The sequence below is a fragment of the Chaetomium fimeti genome (genome assembly GCF_033439085.1).
Source record: "Chaetomium fimeti strain CBS 168.71 chromosome Unknown B0H64scaffold_2, whole genome shotgun sequence".
Lineage (NCBI taxonomy): Eukaryota > Fungi > Ascomycota > Sordariomycetes > Sordariales > Chaetomiaceae > Chaetomium > Chaetomium fimeti.
In genome coordinates this window covers 4,750,168-4,771,493 of record NW_026944330.1, presented here as the reverse complement: position 1 = coordinate 4,771,493, position 21,326 = coordinate 4,750,168, and the positions used below count along the sequence as shown (strand labels likewise).

The 21,326-nt window shown below is 58.1% G+C and overlaps 7 protein-coding genes across 7 annotated transcripts; 3 read left to right on the top strand and 4 right to left on the bottom strand.

Annotated features, from left to right (window-relative positions):
- Nucleotides 1-676: 676 nt before the first annotated feature.
- Nucleotides 677-1,111, top strand: B0H64DRAFT_371984 (uncharacterized protein; the record flags this gene model as incomplete). Its single annotated transcript, XM_062802201.1, has 1 exon — nt 677-1,111. The coding sequence occupies one exon, from the start codon at nt 677-679 to the stop codon at nt 1,109-1,111; it is 435 nt and encodes a 144-aa protein (XP_062663184.1).
- A 407-nt stretch (nt 1,112-1,518) lies between these two features.
- Nucleotides 1,519-3,306, bottom strand: B0H64DRAFT_440027 (general substrate transporter; the record flags this gene model as incomplete). Its single annotated transcript, XM_062806459.1, has 4 exons — nt 1,519-2,143; nt 2,212-2,345; nt 2,400-3,138; nt 3,242-3,306. The coding sequence occupies 4 exons, from the start codon at nt 3,304-3,306 to the stop codon at nt 1,519-1,521; spliced, it is 1,563 nt and encodes a 520-aa protein (XP_062663183.1).
- A 1,595-nt stretch (nt 3,307-4,901) lies between these two features.
- Nucleotides 4,902-6,630, bottom strand: B0H64DRAFT_455798 (monocarboxylate permease; the record flags this gene model as incomplete). Its single annotated transcript, XM_062807320.1, has 2 exons — nt 4,902-5,534; nt 5,588-6,630. 2 exons carry the CDS (start codon nt 6,628-6,630, stop codon nt 5,264-5,266), a joined length of 1,314 nt encoding a protein of 437 aa, XP_062663182.1. The 3' UTR covers nt 4,902-5,263.
- Nucleotides 6,631-7,022: 392 nt separating this feature from the next.
- B0H64DRAFT_389255 (uncharacterized protein) lies at nt 7,023-9,543 on the top strand. The gene is made up of 2 exons (XM_062803327.1): nt 7,023-7,580; nt 7,639-9,543. The coding sequence occupies exons 1-2, from the start codon at nt 7,131-7,133 to the stop codon at nt 9,502-9,504; spliced, it is 2,316 nt and encodes a 771-aa protein (XP_062663181.1). The 5' UTR covers nt 7,023-7,130; the 3' UTR covers nt 9,505-9,543.
- Nucleotides 9,544-9,809: 266 nt separating this feature from the next.
- Nucleotides 9,810-11,386, bottom strand: B0H64DRAFT_389253 (uncharacterized protein). The gene is made up of 2 exons (XM_062803326.1): nt 10,488-11,386; nt 9,810-10,361 (listed from the first exon to the last, which is right to left on the bottom strand). The coding sequence occupies exons 1-2, from the start codon at nt 11,206-11,208 to the stop codon at nt 9,988-9,990; spliced, it is 1,095 nt and encodes a 364-aa protein (XP_062663180.1). The 5' UTR covers nt 11,209-11,386; the 3' UTR covers nt 9,810-9,987.
- A 139-nt stretch (nt 11,387-11,525) lies between these two features.
- B0H64DRAFT_389252 (Alpha/Beta hydrolase protein) lies at nt 11,526-12,948 on the bottom strand. Its single transcript, XM_062803325.1, has one exon. It carries the CDS (start codon nt 12,590-12,592, stop codon nt 11,786-11,788), a length of 807 nt encoding a protein of 268 aa, XP_062663179.1. The 5' UTR covers nt 12,593-12,948; the 3' UTR covers nt 11,526-11,785.
- Nucleotides 12,949-13,409: 461 nt separating this feature from the next.
- B0H64DRAFT_355895 (reducing type I polyketide synthase) lies at nt 13,410-21,178 on the top strand (the record flags this gene model as incomplete). Its single annotated transcript, XM_062801574.1, has 6 exons — nt 13,410-13,809; nt 13,869-18,986; nt 19,056-19,434; nt 19,499-19,670; nt 19,728-20,036; nt 20,093-21,178. 6 exons carry the CDS (start codon nt 13,410-13,412, stop codon nt 20,981-20,983), a joined length of 7,269 nt encoding a protein of 2,422 aa, XP_062663178.1. The 3' UTR covers nt 20,984-21,178.
- Nucleotides 21,179-21,326: the final 148 nt, after the last annotated feature.

Sequence of the window (21,326 nt, the reverse complement as noted above, 5' to 3'; positions counted from 1 at the left end):
CCAATGCATGATCGGTACAGTGACGAGGCGTTGGTCCTTTAAGAAGTGGAGTGTGAGCCTGTGCTTCCTTCAATTCTTTGGTCCGCCTTGGTCGATGGGGGAATTGCGTGTCACCATCTGGGCTGGGACGCTGTCCATAATCAAGATCTACGAGCTTCCAGTTGACCGTGAGGTACTTAAGCACTTCCAATGGCCTTTCAGCCGAGTCCCCGAAGGAGCTGAGGAGCTCGTATTTCGATGTCAGACGCATACGAGGTAACAGCCAAGCTTTTGCCAGTCATTACCCGAACGGTAGCTGCAACCCTGATGAAGAAACATTGAGTAATCTGTCATCCGTACTAACCGTCCACCCAAAGAAGAAGACGGCGTTGTATGGGCGCAGCGGGGCCCGGAAGGAGGTGGCAATTCATTCCCCGGATATGGCACATGCTTCTATTTTGGGATTGCGGCACGCATCCCTGGTTGGTTCGACGTGTCCAAGGCCCCAAGCTTATAAGATGGGTCTGACTGCTCTTCGCTGTCAACAGCCGTCACCGCCATCTGTGTTGTCAAGCTCTCATCCCCGAGCCGAGCCACCAACCGCAGACTCTCCCCCCGGCGAAACGCTCCCAAAGCCAGCACAGAACACGCCTCCCAAACAAAACAAGAACAAACCACCAACCAGCCCACCATCAAAATGCACCTCCCAACCCTCCTCGCCACGACCCTCACCTTCACCCTCACCACCGCCACCCCCTCCTCCAGGGCCCGGGAGTCCCACCACCACATCCAAAAGCGCTGCTCCCCGCGCTACGACCCGGAGCTCGCGCTGGGCTACTACCCGCCGGCGCCGTGCTGGCAGACCTTCGACACGGCGTGCCGGCCGCACCTCGCGCGCGACACCGAGATGACGCTGGACGCGCCCCACGCCCTGGCGGTGGTTTATGGCTTGTCAGAGAACTGCGCGGAGCAGATCGCGGAGGAGAAGGCCCGCGAGGTGGATGGCAGGAATAATTATGGGTGGAGGGAGGAGCATGGCGTGTTGACGGTGGTGGAGGGGGGGATCTTGGTGATTAGTGGGATGAGTGAGGAGGCGGTGGAGAGGTATCAGGGGTTGGAATATATGGAGTAGGGAGGTTGTCAGGGGTGGGGGTTGGGTTGGAGTTGGGCAAGTTGTGTTGGTATATGGACTTCCATGTAAGGGGTTTGGGGGTGGCAGGGCCAGTGGAATATAATGGGCGCCCGCCGAGCTTTATTGTTGATACAACGAGGCTAGAATCAATATCCCAGGTTACAATTCTTCGTGTCATATCTGCTCGACTTGGACTGGATAAACTTCCGGTGAATCTCACGAGGGATGGAAACCTGAAGGTCCGGGAGGATATGGTTCATGGGGCTCTATGTCCAGTCTCAAAGACAGCCAACTGTAAAGTTCTGTTACTCATTACTAACAAGGCACACCCCGTCCACGCCAATCCCCAACCCATTTCTAACAAAGCAATTTCAAATCCACTCCCAGAATACAAACAACTCCTCCCCTTAGACCTTCTCCTCCCTGTCGACTGAGGGAACGGCCACCTCGCCCTCGCCCTTTTGCTGGCGGGCGGCGACGGCCTCGATCTCGGCGGTCAGGCGCGACTCGCCCTTCTTGGTCTTCCACGCGTAGGGGGCGTCGCTGGAGAACATGAGCTCGACCTCCTCGAGGGTCTTGCCGCAGGTCTCGGGGCACAGCAGCCAGAACCAGATAGCGGCGGCGACGCAGAGCACGCCAAAGATGATGAACAGCCTCCAGGTGATGTTGACGAAGGCCGGCGGGGTGAACATGCCGAGGGCGAAGTTGAAGACCCAGTTGCTCATGGCCGCCACCGACATACCCGTGGCGCGCGTGCCCAGCGACCACACCTCGGCGGCGTAGATCCAGCACACAGGGGCAAGCGTCAGGGCGTAGACCACGATCAGGAGGTACGAGAAGGTGATGACGGTGTTGGCGGGCGCGCCCGGGGTGACGGCAATGACGATGTTCGCGTTGGGCGGGTTGCCGACGCCCTCGGGGTGGTAGGTGCTGTGCGCGCCCATGACGCCGCCGACGACCAGGTGGCAGAAGGCCATGCCGATGGCGCCCCAGACGAGCAGGGTGCGGCGGCCGGTCTTGTCGATGAAGATCCTGGGGTTGTTGTTAGTAATTGCCTGCGCCTTGGCCATCGCTCAGCCATCGCAGAGGGAGAAACTTACCACATGACACCAGTGAAGATGATGAACACGGCGTATTGAATACCGGAGGTCACCATGGCGACGTCACCGGTAAGGCCAGCCATTTGGGCAATGTAGGTCAGATAGTAGACGATGACGTTGGCGCCGGCAAGTTGCTGTGGTTGTACGAGTTAGCGAGGATTCATGCGAGACGGCGTCGAGCAACGTACCTGCCATGCCTGGACCGACGTGCCGGCCAGGGTGCGCTTCCACATGCCGTTCTTGAAGAACTTCCTCCAGCCCTTGCCAGCCTCCCTCTCGGCCTGCATGACAGTGCGGATTTCCTCCCACTCGGCAATGACGAGCGGGTCATCAACGTTGCCGTTGGCCTGGATGTTGGCCAGCGTCTCGATAGCCTCCTTGTCACGGCCCACCTTGGCAAGCCATCTGGGGGATCGCGGGAGAAAAGGCAGGCCGATCATGAGGAAGACGCACGGAATGAACTGGGTGCCCCAGGCGGTCCGGAACGAAGCGGTGCCCTCGATGGAGGCACAGCCGTAGCCGATGAAGTACATGATCAGGATACCGAACTCGATGGCCAGCTGCTGGATAATGACGAGAGAACCACGCTTCTCGGCCTTGGCGATCTCGGCAAGGTAGACGGGGACTTGAGCGGAGGTGATACCGACAGTGAAGCCGTTCAACACACGGCCGGCGATGAGCTGACCGTAGTTCTGGCAGGCCACCTGAACCGAAGTGCCGATCAGCCAAAAGATGCAAGCGAACATGATGGAGTCGCGACGACCGATCTTGTCAGACAGCGGACCGGCAACGGCAGAACCAACGACAGAACCGGCCGCGAGGGCAGAACCAATGGCACCTTGGATAACGCCGGATGGGTTGTTGAAGTACTCGATGTATTGGTCGGTCACCACGATGGCCGACATGGAGGAAATGTCGAAGCCAAACCTAGAGACAATCAGGTGATCGGTCAGTAGGTAGCTCCCGAGACGTTTATTTGGTGCCGTTATGATCCAATCGGGCGCAATTCGGAGGGTGGGAGAGAACTCACAGCGCGCCACCGAGGGTCGCGATGATGGCCACGAGCTGGACATTGTAGATGGTAGGCAACTTCATCGTGCCTAATTTCGGCTTTCGTCGCAAGCGTTGGCGTTTGGTCGACCAGCACACGACAATCACGGATCTGATTGATCAAACGGTATCAACTAATGACCGCGAATACCTAGGTAGGTTAGGATGTCGACTCGCTGTCTTTCACCATCGGCCTGCGAGCTGACTGAGACGAGTCCTTCGGGAGGAATTGAGAACATCGACCGCCGGCTCCCCAGATCGTCGACTTGGCCGACTCTGCCTTTTATTTGTCCCCAGAGCTTACCGTGGATCCAGCCGCGGGCATGGGCCGGGTTCGAAAAGAACAGGAACGGACCCCTCTAAATCCGGGGACGTTACATGGCATGCCTAGGATCTGGATGCTCCCATGTCTCGATGGAACACTTCATTTGTGCGTTACCTGTCGAAGGCCCCGACGACCCCGACCACCCCGATCATGGGTGAGCGTGGGCGTCTGGGGTCGCCCCGGACTGCGGATCCCGCCAATCATGGGGAAAGGCTTCGTTGATGCGCCGGAAGAAAAGATCGAGTCTCGAATCCGACGCTGCAGTGGACGCACCCGAAGGCAACGGTTTTCCTTGACGTGATAGGCGCGCTTGTGGTGCCTCGGCCGGGCGATGGTGGACTCGCAAACGAAGAAGACTGCCGAAGACGGCAGTTTTGGCTGACGATGCCGTCACTGCATGGCCGTTGGTGGGCCATTGTAACTTCCTCCTGCCGCTTCGGGGGTTGCTTCGACTTTTGCCAGCAAGCCGGGGCCTGTCGCCTGTTTTCCCCGCACCCCAGACTGGGCGAGCCTGGAATCAACCGTGACCGATGCCGCCGGGCCGATTACAGTTGCCCCACAAACCCACTTTCTCCAACATTTTCCCCAAATCCACCACACTTCAGGGCTCATTTTCTGAGCCCAAACGTCGCTGTGAGTGGCACGCTTGGAGTCGCCATGAACCAGAACCCCAAACCATCCTTGCCCGCCTCGTGCCATTCCCGTCCCGACAAACCGTGATCAGCAAAGCAGAAACATATTCGTACATAGATTGTTTTCGCATCTAGACCCGGTCGGTGGACGCGCTGTGTCTGTTTGCCCGTGATGAGACCAATTGAACACTGCGAAACGATCCGTCACCGCGTCACGAGCCGGAAGTTACCAACGAAGCCGCAGAGAAGCACGGCCCGAAGCGCTTCACGTCGCAGGCTCGGGTGCCTCGTCACATGGCCTTGATGTGACTTGGAGAAGGTGGTGTCGCCCAAGTGTTTGCAGCGTCGTGTGTACTGTGTACCTTGTTCGCAAACATGTCCGACTAAAACCGGACCCCGTGCGATGCTCGAACCAGCCGCCCAATGCAAGGGCCTCGCATTTGCGATGGATATGCATTTTTGGCGCCAGGATCCCGTCCCCTGTTAGTGCAGACAAAGCAGAATGCTCGCGCGAGAGAGTATAGACTGCCTCGACCAAGTATGTCTTCTCGGCCCTTCCCAGGCGGGTATATAACGCCGAACTGGATGCATTCCCCTCTACCATGTTAAATTTTTCGATCCCCTCGTACTTCCGTTATATCCTAATGTGTTAGCTTCCTCTACGCCCCTCCTCTTTCTCGTACTCTGTCCGTTCCACGCTTCTACTATTAGTATACTTTACTACTTGTGCCCGACTAACTAGTGGTTTCTCCCCAAACTATCGAGGAGAGTCTGGGGAATTTAGGAGGCACGGATATGGCTGAGAGCTCTTCGGAGGGATATGGATTTGTATTTCCGTGATATGTGCGTAATGGGCTTTCTTAGTCGCGGCTAGAAAACTGCAATTCCTTTTTCTTCTTTTTCTTTTCTTCCTTTTATTTTTTTCTTCTTTTTTTTTGTGGTTTTCATCCTCCTCCTCGACAGGACCAACGATTACCCCAATTCCAAGATCCGCACTCCCCAACATAGTAGTACACAGTATAAATAGGTATGCTTGCGGGTTCCGTCAATACTTGGCTTTTATGACTAGCCCAGACTTTGAAAGCCGGAGGCCAAACAAGATCAGAGAACTGGCGCAGACCGTAACTCCCGCATACACCCACAGGCCGGTCCAGTTCAATGGCTCGACCGTGCCTAGAATGGTCCCGCCACTTGGCCCGGCGAGCAACAGGCCAAAGCCGGCAATCGCAAAGCCCTGTCCGACGCGGGTGCCGATCATGGCCTTGTTCGCGGTAAGCACGCGGAAGCAGACGGGCGGCAGAGCGATGACGACGCCGCTGAGAAAGCCGGCAACGACGGCCATGACGACGATGCCGGGCGCGTTGTGCACGGCGAGAAGGCAAAACAAGGCGACGCCCAGAAGCATGGTGAGCGGCGCCATGGTGTTGAAGACGCCGATGCGGTCAGACACGGCGTTGGGGAGGATCCGGCCGAGAGTCGAGCCGGCATTGAAAATGGCGGCGATGTAGAAGGCCAGCGACGTGTCGGTAAATCGCGGTTTTCCGGGTAGAAGGAGATGTAAAAGAGGAGCACGGTTTGGCCGATAAAGATGATGAGCAGAGCCAGCGTGAAGATGATGAAGGGCGCGTCGGTAAAGGCGGACCAGTCCACCATGGCCCGCGGCTTGGGGACGCGCACGCGGATCTTGAAGACGACCAGGGGCAAGATGAATGTGGCGAGGGTGATGAAGGCGATGGCTCGTACGGCCCACGGGAAGCCGACCTGCGTGATGAGGCGGGAGAGGACGATGGGGTAAATGACGCCGCCGAGGGACGAGCCGGACGACGCGATGCCGACGGCGAGGCCGATCCGAGTGCTGAACCAGGTCGGGATCAGCGACACGGTAGGCACAAAGAGCAGGCCGCCACCGATTCCGACGCAAAGGGCCTGGGAAAGCAATGCCTGCCAGTACTCTGTGCACAGCGAGAGCATCATGAGACCGAAGACGATCATGAAGCTACCGGAGGCCAGGAGGAGGCGGAGGTAGCCCCGGTCGTAAACCGGTCCCGAGATGAGGCCGGTGAGCTGGAGAAGGAAGCATTGGATGGAACCGATCCAAGAGATGTTGGCAGACGATGCCTCAAACAGCTCGCCGGACTCATAGTAGGTCTGGAATACAGGGAAAGTACTCAGTATGCCCCATGTGTTGAAGAAGATGAAGAACCCGGCGACGACCTGGAGCCAGGCGATGAGCCCGCCGTTGGGGGGCGGGCCCGGTGAAGCACCGGCGTCTTTCTCGGGGAGGCTTGAAGGCTCGGTTGGCTGCTCAGGATCGGACTGGCCTGTACCTGTCTCGCTGTCGTGGCTGGCAGGAGCCGCTTCGTCCAGGTTGGACGGGCTGTTCTCAGTGTTCTGAGCGATAGGGGACGCCATACTGGTATCAACGCAGCAGTGAAAACATGAAGGTCAGAACGTGGCTATGCGCTATGTTGCATGTAGTCGGGTCGGGTCGCTGGGGAACTGTAGCCTGACGGCACACGGACAAGAAGACGGGACAGTCCGTCATTTTCCTCAAGTACCTACCATCTTGTGGTTTTCCATGGCCGAACGCGTGCACTGGCACTGCGGCATTGCTCAACCGCCGCGGAGAATTGTTCGGCTGAAGGAAACTAACATGGCTTGTCACCTTGTTACACTCTTATGATTCTTATCTCTTTGTTCCCAAAGCTGACAAATGCGCGCCGCGGCGGAGAAACGGCTTCGACCGCGGCGGAGATAAATGAACCGCCTACCTTGGTACCTACCAAGCAATCACCCCAACCACATTCCATTCTTGCCATTCTCGGCTCCGTCAAACTCGCAACTTCTCCGCCGTGGCACACAGGATCACCACGCACGGCGCACCCTCGGTCATCTCAGTGATCCCACACCCCATGGATGACCCCCGCAACGAAGAACCAGTCGCTGCGGTATCCGAATCGTCGCCCGGCCAAGGAATGGATTTCTCAGCAAGCCTGAGGCGGAGAAAGGTGCGCAAGGGGACGAGATCTTGCTGGGAGTGCAAGCGCCGCAAGATCCGCTGCATGCTGGCGTCGCCGGGAGATGCCACCTGCATCGGCTGCCAGCATCGTCGTGTGCCCTGCGTGCCCCAGGACCTGCCGGGAGACCTGTCTCCGTCTCCGGCCAAGAAGAACAGCCAGCGTCTTGGCCAGCGCATTGCCCGCGTCGAGAACCTCATGAAAGATTTCCTTGCGGGCAGGCATGATGAGCGCGATGAGCGCCATGAGAGTGATGAAAGCGGGCCGCGCCGGGGGCGAATCCCGCTGGGGAACCCTGATGCTACGAGGCCTCGCTCTTACGAGTCCTTCCACACTTGTCCAGAGGTACAAAACAACACCAACCGCTCCCCCGCGAGAATTGCTTCTGATTTGTCATTACTAGGGGCTGAGAGGGTCCGCTCCGAATCCATCTCTCCTCACGCCGGACTCGCAAGATGTATCGGTCGACTGCCCGGGGTTATCGGATCAGGCCGAGACTGAAACCGCCCTCCACCATCTGGCGGCTGCTCTCCCGTCCGAAGCTGATGTCAGGATCCTGCTCGGGGAGAGCCTCCGGCCCTCGCGTTACACCCACCTCACGAACACACAGCCGCATAGCAGGCTGACTCTGGAGGCGCTTGCCGCACCGTACCGCTCAGCCGAGCTTCCGTGTCTTCGTCCCGGCATGCATCCAGTCATGCTGGCCAGGCTGATGCTGACTTTTGCCATCACCTTGCAGAGTCCGTCGGGAGAAAAGGCCGAGGGTCTCTCGGAACCGCATAGCATACTCGCACGCCGCTTGGTGACGGCTGCCAGGACGTGGGTGACCACCAAGGAAGCGATGCATGGCTCTCTCGAGTGTCTGATCTGCATCCTGCTGGAGGGGGCGTACGAAGTAAACTGTGGCAATCTGCGGTGGGCCTGGGCTGTCTACCGTAGGGCAATGACGGTCGCCCAGTTGATGGGCCTCCATCGCTCTCCCGTCCCGCCGGTCGAGCGCGTCGACCCGGAGCTGGATGCCGATCCCGAGTTCATCTGGTTTCGGATCGTGTACATGGACCGCTATCTCAGCCTGCTCCTCAGCCTACCTCAGGGCACGTCGGACAAGACCATGGGCGCCGTGGCCGCCCTCCAGCATCAACCGCCGCTAGGCAAGTTCGAACGACTCCTAACGGCCATTTCGTCCCGCATCCTGGAACGCAACGAGAGCCCCTTTTCCCCGAGTCAGATATCGACAACACAATCTATCGACGCCGAGCTCCTTGCCGTGTCGAGGAGCTTGCCAGCCAGTTTTTGGCGCGCTCCAAATTTCCACAACCTCACGCCGGGGTCGCCCGACACCGTGCTTGACACGTTGCGCCTGGCAGCTCACGTTTACTACCATGGCTTGCTGATCCAGCTCCACCTGCCATACATGATGCGGATTGGCGAGAACTCGGTGCACGAGTACTCCAAGATCACGTCGGTCAACTCGAGCCGGGAAATCATGACGCGCTTCATAGCTCACCGGAGCTTTAACCCCATGTCGTCGTGCTCGCGGCCTGTCGACTTCTTTGCTCTCCTAGCCGCCATGACCCTCCTGCTCGCTCATTTCGACGCCCATCACCACCGAGAAGCCACCAACATCCTGGCTCACCAGCGCCTCAGCGACCGTGCCATGCTTGAGCAGGTTTTGGAACGCATGGATGTGACGCGGGCCATGAACATTGGCGACGACGTGATTAGTGAAAAGAGTGCCCAGCTGATCCGGCGCCTGCTCGATATTGAGGCCGACGCCGCGGATGGAAACAGCTACAATACCGATAGCGTAGAAGGAGGGGACGAAAGTAACAGTGAAGGGGAAGCCCTGCAACTGAGCATTCCGTACCTTGGAGTCATCAAGATCTCCCGTCAAGGTCCAATCTCCCGAGAACTGTCAGTCGGGAACGCCGTATCTCGACCGCACCAGACACCGCAGGCCGAGGCAATGCAGAGAGAGCCACCGGAAACATGTGGCGAATCCTCTACATCTTTGTCTCGTGCATCACTCTCGGATAACCTGTCCGTTGGTCATTTTCCAAGCCCCCGGTTACAGGCGCCCTGGTATGGACAGTCAGTGATGCAATGTCCCAGTTCCAGCCATGATACTATGATTCTACGGAATCATGCAGCGCTTTCTCCGATTGCAGCCGGAATCAATGACTGGCCGTTCCAGGGCGTTGACATGGCCTTCTTTGACGGCCTGATGAGAGGAGCAACCTGTCCGGATGGTGTCCGATTAGAGCCGTAAATAGGTAGTTGATGGAATTGAAGAATTTGTACAATGTGAGGAAGTCCAAATCGAGAAAATGCTATGAGAATAGGGAGGAAAAAACAGATGGCGTGGCCGAGCCGCTTCTCACCCTGACGATGCCATGCTCTGCCAGCCCCCGAAAAGATTTCTTCGACCCTGCCATACTCGAGAGATAAAATGGCTTGGTTCCCCTCGGTCAACCCTTCTTCGATTATTTGATCTCGCAAGCTGAGTCGGTCGCTTCCATCACCGCATCCCGCTCACGCAGAACATGCCCTATCCCAAGGACACTCATAAAAAGGTTATAAGATAATTTAGAATTTCAAATTGGGTAGTAGTTTAATCTATAGGCCGTGATATATGAACTGGTGTTGGAGCGCGGTAGAATAATCCGCATCTCTGCTCCCAGAACCACGCTTTCTCCTCATCGAGCTGCCTCGGTGCCTCATCTCTCGTTGCCAGTGAGCCTCGATCGTTGTATCAATCAGGCCCGACTCTTAGAGCCAACATGATCTTCTCAAGCCCCTGTTCCTCGCCCTCCATGCTGCCGTACTTGTCGTGGTCAACCCATCCGATCGTGTTCCCGCCACCAAAGTCGAGCACGACCGCGTCGTCATCCTCGTTGATCAATACGTTGTTGGTCTTGAGGTCGCGCCAGAGGATGCCCAGGCCATGTAGCCCCGCGAGAGTCGCCCGAATCTGCGTTGCCCACTTTTGCCTCTGGGACGTAGTCGCTTCGCTTGGTGCGATGGTACCACTCTCGACACCGTCCAGCAAGGCGTGCAGACTGTGATGCTTGTGGGGAATGTAGGCAAGTAGGATGCCGATAACTCCCTTGTGTGACTCTACAATTCCTATAAATGATATATTGTTAGTTTGGGTCTATATTAGATAACGACCAGGGACTGAGAGTTTGTGGAGGGCAACTGTGTAAGCGGGACAATGAGTGCCCCATATGTGGCTAGGTAGTTAGTACTAACCTTTCAACTCGGGGACCCCTAACTCGACTCCGGATGTTCTGATTTTGAGATATGCCGCAAGTTCGTCGCCGATAGCATCCTCAAAGACATTGGTAGCAGACTTGTAAACCATATCTTCCCCTTGTACCGTCACCCTCCAGACAAAGCCCTGTAGACGACGGACTAAGCCAACCTGTGATGCCTTGATAACCGGGACGTTGGTGGTGTGAATGTCAAGTCCCATCGTATGTAGCCTCTCCTCGGAGACCGACCGAGTAAGTTCAGGGATTCCCGTATAGCCGGCCGGCGTAGGACGGCACGTCAGCTTGCTGCCGTCGGTGAGGATTTGCAGCGTGTAGGTCTGAGGGTAGAGGTGGCTCTGTAATGTTTCGGCCGGCGGGATCGGAGTCGGCGCCAGGTGCTGCATGGTTGTGAGGGCTACATCGGCGGCCATGTTCGCAAGCTGCTTCTCGAGGCGCTTGCTTGCTTCGATCCTTCCCTTGTCAAACTCACCCCAGGTGAGGTCCGTCAACTCGGCCAGCATTTTGCCTTCGAGAGATTCTTCGAATCGGTAGCCCGGCGGGACAAGGGTTTCGCCCCCAGCCTCATCATCGGGGCTAGCCGCCACAACAAAGAAATTCACGCCATTGAACTCAAAGGTGAGCATGACCGACATGATAAGACCCTCACCTAGGTAGCGGGCTCCAATGAATTGGAGAGATGGTTTGTCGGGGCTCGCCATGCTCGCGTGTAGGCGGTCAAACGGAGACTGCACGTCTGAAAGAGTTTTGGATGACAAGAACGAAGGCAGACACTGAGAAAAGGTTCTGCACGTCTCACTCAAAAGGCCTGACAATTGAGGAGGTGGGGGGTTCACTGTCTCGCACACTTTCGCACCTCTGCAGAAGTGCCAACAGCTGTTCTGCACTGCCACCGCCTCGTTTTGGACCCTTTGAGAGGTACCGAGGTACCTAGATAAGGAAGATTTATAGGCAAAATCCTGTCGACCGAATTGGTTGACGCTATAGCTTCATTTGTCAAGAGCGAATCCCCAGCCTTCGACATGAACACGCAACAGTGCTGCAGTCGGGCCAACGCCTGCACAGGATCCAAGCCTTCAAAACGAACATACAACAGTTGCGGCGCCTGCGTGGCCAGCGATATCCTAGCCTTCGAACAACCACACAATAGTGCTGCAATCGAGGCAGGGCCTGCGTGGCACGCGGTATCAATGACTCGAAACGATGTTCAAGGAGCTTCTACACAGCTGCCACAGGCCTACATGACAGCACATCGATATTGGCTACTCTTCACTGCCCTCACTCCCCAAAGTACTTCATCAGGTAGTCGACCTGCCGCTTCATGATAGCCGGGAACCGCTCATCGTTGGTTAGGATGTCAAGGTGACCCCGGTCCGGCTCCACGTGCAGTTGCTTTGGCTCTCCAAGAGCCTCATAAATTTCCCTGCCCCCCTCCCTGACGCGCCGTATCTCATCCTCGTCGGCCAAGATGAGAAACACCGGAGTGGGCGAGATCATCGGCATCAGTTCCATGATGTTCCAGGACGCCATATGCAGCAGTGTCTGGACGGTGATGACATTGCGGTACCCGTCGACAGAAGCTAGCCCGGTGCGGACGGCCTCGTACGGCTGCTCGGACATGCGGCCTCGGAGCACTCGGATGTTGAAGATGGATGCCTCCGATTCGCCCATGAACGGCAACTCAAACGGTGAGTTGCCCCGGAGCCGCGATTCCCGGTCGCGCATGACGCGCGCGAGGACGCGGTTGCGCTCGTCGTTTCGCTCGTGGCCCCCCCACGGGTTGCCGGACGGGCAAATGGCCACCACTAGCTTGATGCGCTGGTCGACGGCGGCAGCGGCGAGGCATTCAGCGGCCCCGAGCGAGTAGCCCCAGACCGCGATGCGCTTAGGGTCGACAGCCGGCAGTGATTTGAGGAAGGTGACGGCGTCGTGTATGTCCTCGGTCTGCTTGGCCGGGTTGATTTCGTTCGGCGGTGAGCCGTCGCTGGCACCGACGCCCCGCGGATCGTAGACCATTGCGGTGAACCCCTCCCGCTGGAACCACTCTGCAACGTCGTTGTAGAGTTCGCTCTTGGGGAAGTTCATCTGAGATGCGTTAGCAAATGGGGAACGTCTTCTCCGTCATGGCTCCTCACCCCAGGAATCATGATGATGCCCGGCCCCTTCTCCTTGGCGGCAAACAGCCACGCCCGAAGCGTGAGGCCGTCGAGAGTACGAAACTCGACGTCTTGCCTGGAAACTGGCATACCAACTAATGTCTGTGGGTTTGTGGTTGCTGTAAGAGGCCAGCTTCTCAGTTGCAAGTTGGAGGAGGTGCGCATCTGAAGAGCATGGTCTACGAATAACGTGGCGACCGTTGTTGGTTTAGTGGCATCTTCCTTCGTCTTATCTGCAGCTGCACCTGCATCCTGTGATGCCACGGAGCTGAATCCTCATTCCCGTCAGCATTAGCCGACTTGGCCAAGGGCCTTGGATACCTGCGTAATGCGCTGTGCCTCTCGGATTCCATGATTTGTAGGCACTTCGGTGTGCCCACGTACGACGTCAGATAACCAGAACTTGCCCAAGGCCCTTGCAGAACTTATCCAAGGCCCTTCTAGGACTTGCCTAAGGCCCTTGCAGAACTTGGCCAAGGGCCTTGCAGAGCTTGCGTAATGCGCTGTGCCTCTCGGATTCCATGGTTTGTAGGCACTTCGGTGTGCCCACGTACGATGTCAGATAACTGAGTCTGCGGATCGCATATAATGGTCCACATGTAGCCGTGATGGGCTTGTGGTGTCGGCATCTAGGATATCCGCCGTGATACCACTCGACTCTTGCTCTATTAGACGGAACCTGTTATAAGATGGCCAAAGGTTCAATTCTTTCCAATGGCACCGTTGGAGAAGCACCCACAAACTCTATGTCTTGCACCCAGATACCTGTAGCCATCCTCGGCTATGCCTGTCGCCTCCCGGGGCAATGCAATTCCCCCCATGCTCTCTGGGAATTTCTCGCCCGGGGATCCATTGCAAAGAATGACCCCCCCGAGTCCTCTGGCCGCTTCAACCTTTCCAGCCACTACGACGGGTCGGGCAAGCCGGGAACTATGCCATCTCCTGGAGGCATGTTCCTGGAAGAAGTGGACCTGGCGAACTTTGACGCCGCCTTCTTCAACCTCAGTCGCGCCGACGCGACAAGCATGGATCCCCAGCAACGTCTTCTACTCGAAGTCACCTACGAGTGCCTGGAGAACAGCGGCGTCACGCTGGACCAGATTCGTGGAACCAATGTCGGATGTATCGTGGGGAGCAACTCATGCGGTAAATAGCTCCCTGTCAACCCCGTCTCAAGGACTCGGAGGTTTAACGTTTGACAACAGAATACGAAGCATCAATGTTCCGCGACCCGGAAGACCTCCCTGCTGGTCGAAGCACTGGGACTAGCCGTTCAATCCTGAGCAACCGTGTCAGCCACTTTCTCGACATCAACGGCCCAAGCATCACCGTCGATACGGCGTGCTCGGCCACCATGACTGCCGTCGACATTGCCTGTCAGTACCTGGCGCTTGGCAAGGCGGACAGTATGGTCGTCGCCGGTTCGACGCTCTACATGGATCCGGTTACGCTCCAGGACCCCGGTCCCATGAAGGAGGCCTTCTCGACGTCTGGCAAATGCCACTCGTTCGACGCAAAAGCCGACGGCTATATTCGCGCCGAGGCCATCAACGCGGTTTTTCTGAAGAGGCTGGACGAGGCACTTCGTGATGGCGACCCAATCCGTGCCATCATTCGGGGCACGGCGGTCAACAGTGATGGCCATACCCCTGGCCTTGCCAGCCCGAACCCTGCGGCGCAAGCTGCTGCAATCCGTGCGGCCTACCGTAACGCGGGAATCACCTCGTTTGACGATACCGGGTTCCTTGAATGCCATGGTACAGGCACCTACTCTGGCGACCCGCTGGAGATCGAAGGACTGGCCTCCGTCTTCGCGCCAACTCGGCCTGCTCACAAGCCGCTCATCATTGGCTCCATCAAGAGCAACATTGGGCATTCGGAAGCTGCCGCAGGCTTGTCCGGTCTCATCAAGGCCGCCATGGTGGTTGAAAAGGGTATCATACCGGGAAATCCTACATTCATCACTCCCAACCCGCGTATCGACTTTGAGGGCTCTAGGGTCCGCGTGTCCCGAGACGCCACGCCATGGCCCGAGTACGCGCCTATCCGCCGGGCGAGCGTCAACTCGTTTGGATTTGGTGGTGCTAACGGCCACTGCGTCCTCGAGGCGGTTGATACTCACCTCGAGACCCACGGAAGCTCCAAGACTTTTGTTTCTTCCTTCGGCGAGGGCAACATCTCATCGTGGATGGACGGAGACTACGATGACGACGAAACTCCGGGAGCCTTAGGTTCCGGACGGCTCCAACTCCTCACTTTCTCCGCCAATGACCGAGACGCCCTCACGGCAAACGTTAAAGCCATCTCGAACCATCTTATCCACCCCGCCGTCACCGTCTCGCTCGCCGACGTGGCCTACACCCTCTCCGAAAGACGGACGCACCATTTCCACCGCGCCTTCATCGTCACGGACTCGACCGACTTCGTAACCGGCACCGAAACCGTGGCCAAGAAGCGCGCCGAGCCGCCCCGAGTCGGCTTCGTCTTCACCGGCCAGGGCGCGCAGTGGAGCGCCATGGGCAAGCACCTCCTCAGTCACTTTCCACTAGCAAAGGCAATCGTGGCAGAACTGGACGCGGCTCTCCAGACACTCCCTCAGCCACCTTCGTGGTCGCTGCTCGACGAGCTTACCCAAAAACGGGATCCGGTCCACCTACGCCGACCCGAAATCTCCCAGCCGCTGGTCACAGCCCTCCAGCTTGCGCTGCTCAGAGTGCTTGAGCATTGGGGGATCCGCCCCGAGAGCGTGGTCGGACATTCCTCGGGCGAGATCGCGGCTGCGGTGGCTGCGGGTCTCATACCCGCCGACGCGGCAATCAAGGTGGCCTACCTTCGCGGCCAGGCGGCGGTCAGTCGGCCGCCTCAGCAGGCTTTGGGAATGCTGGCTGTCGGGCTGTCGGCAGAGCAGGCGGTCGCTTATCTGGTCACCGAGCCGACCGTGCACATTGCGTGTTTCAACAGTCCTAGTAGCTTGACCGTCTCTGGGCCGCTGGCTGACCTGGAGCGAGTCCGTGACTGCGTGCAGAAGGACGGCCACTTTGCGCGTCTGCTCCAGGTGGACCTGGCATACCACTCGGAGTACATGGCTGACATTGCAGCGGAATATGAACGGTTGCTCGTGGAAAGTTGTGCTCTTGTTGCTGACGAGGCGGGCGACACTGCCGTGGCCACGGGTGTGTCGATGATCTCGTCTGTCACTGGCCGTGTCATGGAGCCAGGGGTAAGACCCGACACAGCTTACTGGCGGCGCAATATGACGAGCCCTGTCCGGTTCGCGCAGGCAGCCACCGAAATGCTGAGCCGACCCCACGGGCCGGAATTCTTGATCGAGATCGGACCGTCCAATGCGCTATCTGGCCCAGTCGCCCAGGTCATCGCGGCCATGGGAAGCACTTCCCAGGTCCAATACACCTCGGCCGCAAAGAGAGGCCCCGACACGCTCCTCTCGCTTTTCGATGCCGTGGGCAAGCTCTGGGCCAACGGCGGGAGTGTCGACATGACCAAAGTGAATGCATACGACCAACCGTCCCTGGTTGTCGACCTGCCCAACTACCAGTGGAACCACTCCAATCGCTACTGGCACCAGGGCCTCGCAAGCGAAGAGTGGCGGCACCGAAAATTTGTTAGCCACGATCTGCTGGGATCCAAGATTCCCGGGACGAGCTGGAAGGCCCCTACCTGGCTGCGGATGATTCGGCTTGATGACCTCCCCTGGCTCCGGGACCACGAAATCGCCGGCCAACTCCTGTTCCCGGGCACAGGGTTCTTGGCCATGGCGATGGAAGCTGCCTACCAGACGGCTGCTGTCAACGAATGGTCTGCCTACGGCTCAACCCAGCCGGCTAGCTTTACCTACCACATGGAAAACGTCCAGTTCTTGCGCGGCCTTGAGCTGAGCGAAACAAACGCCGTGCGTGTTATGCTGGCCCTCACGCCCGTCTATGCCCCGCTCAAGCCCTGGCATGAGTTTAATATCAGGTCCGTGAGCAACGACGGCACATCCTCAATCCTGCACTGCACTGGCCTGGTTCGCATCGTTAGCGAGCCTGCTTCTTCCCGTCTACCAACCGCGCCACCCCCAGGGGTCATGGAGCCCCTGAAATACCCCCACAACTCCGATTACTGCTACAGGTTGATGCACGGCACGGGATATCACTACGGGCCGCACTTCCAGCGCCTCGTCGAGATCGAGTGGACTTGGGGAGGTGCGCGCACGCTCGGCACCTTGTCCCTGGCCGAGCCCCCGTCTACGTATCGACAGTCGCGCTACCCAATCCACCCGGTCAGCCTGGACAGCTTTCTGCAGTTCTCTGGCTTTTCGGTGCGCCAACGGCAAAAGAAATTCAGCGATGTCGAGTCCCTGGTGCCGGGCCGTATTGACAGTCTGGTGGTTGCGGGCGGTGCTGATGCTTGTCATGCTAGTGTCGCGCGGGTAGCATTGTCGGCGGCGTTGGGCGGGCAGGGAAAGAAGGAAAGGGCGACGAGTTACGAGGTTGCGGGGGCTGCGTATGACCCGGACGATGGCCGTTGCCTGCTGGAGATGAAGGGGTTGCACTTTGCCGCTCTCGGGGCGGATGCAGACGTGGCGACGAGTCATTCATATGCCCGGCTGGCATGGAATGTCGACTTGTCCCTCACGGACGAGACGTCTTTGAACCGGGTTCTGTCTGGGCATACTGCTGGGTCTGGCTCATGGTGCAGGAAGGTTTTGGAGCTCGTCCGTCATACCAATCCTGCTGCGAGCGTGTTGGAGGTGGCCACCGATCCGGCAAGCGCGTCGTGTCTCAGTCTCGATGGCAGAGATGTGGACACGGCACACTTTGCGGCCTTCCACTTCGTTTCCAACGGACCGAAACAGCTTCTTGAGGCTCAGGATCGCCACTCCACGGTACCGAATGCCACCTTTCAGCTCCTCGATGCGACTGTACCCGGCACTGTCATATCCACCGACCAGTGTGATTTTGCGGTGCTGCGAGTTGGTCCTCGGTCCACAGCTGGAGGGATGAGTACCGCCATCGACAACATATCTCGCTCCTTGAGAGAGAATGGCCAGCTTTTACTGGTCCACGAAACGGATCCGCCAGCCGACATGGAACTTGAAGGCGCCGTTGCTTCGCTTCGGGAAAGGTTCGTTTCGGTGAAGAATCTCTCCAAGGCCACCTGCTGTCTCGCCGCCCTCGCCCAGTCTCCCATCCCAAACCCGGCAGACAAACGCCAGAACGGCGAGCAAGTGCGGGTAAACCCAACCATCATCTGCCTCCGTTTCACGCAATCCAACGCTAGGTCACTGGCAATTCTCAACAACCTCCGCAACGCGGGCTTCATCATCCACGACCACGACGCCAACTCTCTCTCCGAGGAGCACATCCCCGCATCCAGCACCGTTCTTTGTCTCGACGAGCTCTCCGAGACCGTCACCGCCACCCTCACCCCAGCCTGCTGGTCTGCCCTCCAATCCCTCATACGTGCCGAATGCCATCTCCTCTGGGTCACCTCGGGCGCGCAAGGTCCTGGGCCGCGCGCCACCACACACCCCGATCGTGCCGCTTCCCACGGCCTGCTCCGCGTCCTCCGCGCCGAGGAACCGCACCTGCGTCTCCTCACGCTGGACGTGGCAGAGCACTCGTCCGAAGAAGCATCGTCCGCTGCCGTGCACACCCTCCTCAACGCCCTGCTGCGGCGCTCTGACTCTGACTCGACACACCCGGCATTTGTCGCCGCGGAAAACGAGTTCTGTGCGGGGTTGGACGGCGCCATCTACACGCCCCGCGTCGTCCCCGACGAGGATATCAACGCGGCCAAGTTTGAGCACGTCCGGGGAGGTCGCGAGGCAGAGCCGGCGGACTTTGCGACGACGGAGCGGCATGTCCGGCTGCGGGCTGAGAGGCCTGGGATGATCGACTCGCTCGAGTACGTAGAAGTGCACGCCGCCGCCGACCGTGAGCTTGTCTGTGAGGAGGAGGAGGTGGAGGTGCAGGTGCACGCGGTAGGGGTGAATTTCAAGGACGTCATGCTCACGCTCGGGCTCGTCGGCGGGGCTGGTGAGTTTTCGATTGGGAGTGAAGGGGCCGGGGTGGTGACGCGTGTTGGTCCGGGTGTTACTTCTGTTCGGTTGGGGCAGCGGGTTGTGGTTATTTGGCAGGGGATGTACGCGAATAGGGTACGGGTGTCGGCGCGGTGCGTGCATCGGATTCCGGATGGATTGAGTTTTGCCGACGCTGCGACCCTCCCAGTGGCGTATCTCACTGCCCTTCGCGGGCTGCGGGACCTGGGAGGGTTGAAAAGGGGCCAGCGGGTGTTGATTCACTCGGCGACGGGGGGGGGTGGGCAATGCGGCGGTCCAGCTGGCGAAATACATTGGGGCAGAGGTCAGTGCTTCGAAAGACAAGGAGTCATTATCTGTTCTGTGAAGCTAACTACTAGTGCTGGGCAGATATTCGCCACGGTCGGCACGGCGGAGAAGCGCAAGTTCCTAGAAGGGCAGGGGATCCTTAGCGATCACATCTTCTCATCTCGCAGCGCCGACTTTGAGAAGCTGATTCTTGAAAAGACCGGCGGCCGTGGCATCGACGTAATTCTGAACTCGCTATCGGGAGAGCTTCTCGAGGCGTCCTGGAATGTCATTGCGTATGGTGGTACTTTTGTCGAGATCGGGAAGCGAGATATGTACGACGGTAGCCGCCTTTCCATGGAACCTTTCAAGCGCGCGGCTTCATTCCGAGCGGTGGACTTGACGCTTCATCGCCGAGTAGACTTTGACAGTATTGCGCGGTTGGTCATTCCCGAAACCCCAAATCCTTGTATGACCACCTTAACTGAGCTAACAGCCATGCAGACTTCTTCATGATCTGTTCGACCTTCTAGAAGCGGGACACATACAGCCAGTGTTCCCCATGCGGACATTCGCGTTTGACAAGGTACCCGATGCCCTGCATGTTCTGCGGGCTGGGACACACATGGGCAAGCTGGTAGTGTCCAGAGACGCGGGTGAAGCATTGAGCATCCCGGTACGTCTTGACCTCATTCTCTAGATAGGATCGGGCTTGCTGACTGCCTTATCCTAGGTCCGCCCCTTGCCGAGGCAAGTCAAGTATCGTGAAGACTCATGCTATCTTGTCGTCGGCGGGTTAAAAGGACTCGGCGGCAGCATGGCTGTCGAACTTGCCAGAGGTGGCGCAAAGCATGTCGCCGCGCTGTCCCGCGGGGGCTACGATTACGAGGCATCAAAGACTGTCATCCACCGAGTACGCAGCCTGGGAACGCACATCGACCTTCTGAGAGGGGATATTACCAAGATTAGCGATGTCAGGGAAGCATTTACCCAGGCGACGGTGCCTATCGGGGGTATCATCCAGGGCGCTATGGTACTCCGCGTAAGACTTCATGCCGTCCAGTATCACGTTGTCGGTTCACACCTAACAAATAACAGGACCATCCGTTCTCGAACATGGCCATCGATGATTACCATGCTGCCCTTGGGTGCAAGATCAACGGCACCTGGAACCTACACAAGGTTGCCCTCGAGCAAAGCCTGAATCTCGACTTCTTCACGATGCTGTCTAGTATCTCCAGTGTCCTAGGCTCCAAGGCACAAGCCAACTACGCCGCAGGCAACGCCTTCCTCGACGCCTTTTCCAGCTACCGCCTCGGCCTCGGTCTACCCGCCAACACCATCAACCTCGGCGTCATCCAGGACGTCGGCTACATCGCCCGTAATGACGACCTCCTTACCCGCTATTCCGCCAACATCACCCCCTACATCGGTGAAGACCTCCTCTCCCGCATCCTGCAATATTCCATCCTCCAGCAGACCTCGGATCCTGTCGGCCCCGCCAGTAGGGCGCAGATGATCACCGGCCTGGCCTACCCCCAGCCAACAGACTCGAGCCTGCGAGACGACGCCCGATTCTCGCATCTCTTCTTCTCGGCATCTCCAGACAGCGAACAAAGCGGGCCATATGCAGCTGATGGCAGCAACACGTCGGGGACGGGAAACCAGGGCCTCCAACAGGAGGTGCGCGAGCTTAAGCTGCTGTTCCGGTCGAGAAACGGCGCAACGGACGCGGTCGTGATGAACAAGACGGTGGCGGTGGTTAGCGCGTATCTTGCTAAGATGCTACGGCTACGCGACGAGGCCTTGGAGCCGGAGCGGCCGCTGTCGGCGTATGGGATCGATTCGCTGGCAGCGGTGGAGTTCCGGAATTGGGTTCGGCGGGAGCTCGGAGCGGTCTTGTCGATGATGGATGTTTCGATGTCGGGATCGCTGCTGGCACTTTGTAAGGAGATTGTGGTGAAGGCTCGGGGTGGGGAGAGTACGTAGGGGGACGGACTGGGTGACTGGGGTGAGGGCTGCAAGCATGTTAAAGATGCTAGGTGCGTGGTTGACTGAGGTCAGTTTCTTTCATAGTCGATGTTCCAGTTTTCAGACGTTACTAGGTAGGTAGCTATCCGTACAAGACATCCGTTTAGTGATCGGAACCCGCCCCTTAGCGGTCCTCCGATGTTAAAGTCAGACATCTATCTTTAACGCAACATCCAACACGTAGCGACCGAGGTAGCTAAGCAATTACGCCAATGACGAAGTTACATATTCACCCTCTGTACAGTGACCTGTGTCACCCTCCATTTAGACCCCTGTCCAGAAGTACTGATACTCTGGCTGT

Bases quoted from the DNA above. Each gene is read 5' to 3' on its own strand.
- B0H64DRAFT_389255 (XM_062803327.1), top strand. From the start codon at position 7,131: ATGGATGACCCCCGCAACGAAGAACCAGTCGCTGCGGTATCCGAATCG. The intron at 7,581-7,638 runs GTACAAAACAAC...TGTCATTACTAG, and splicing joins CCTTCCACACTTGTCCAGAG to GGGCTGAGAGGGTCCGCTCC.
- B0H64DRAFT_389253 (XM_062803326.1), bottom strand. From the start codon at position 11,208: ATGGCGAGCCCCGACAAACCATCTCTCCAATTCATTGGAGCCCGCTAC. The intron at 10,362-10,487 runs GTTAGTACTAAC...TATCATTTATAG, and splicing joins AGGGGTCCCCGAGTTGAAAG to GAATTGTAGAGTCACACAAG.
- B0H64DRAFT_389252 (XM_062803325.1), bottom strand. From the start codon at position 12,592: ATGAACTTCCCCAAGAGCGAACTCTACAACGACGTTGCAGAGTGGTTC.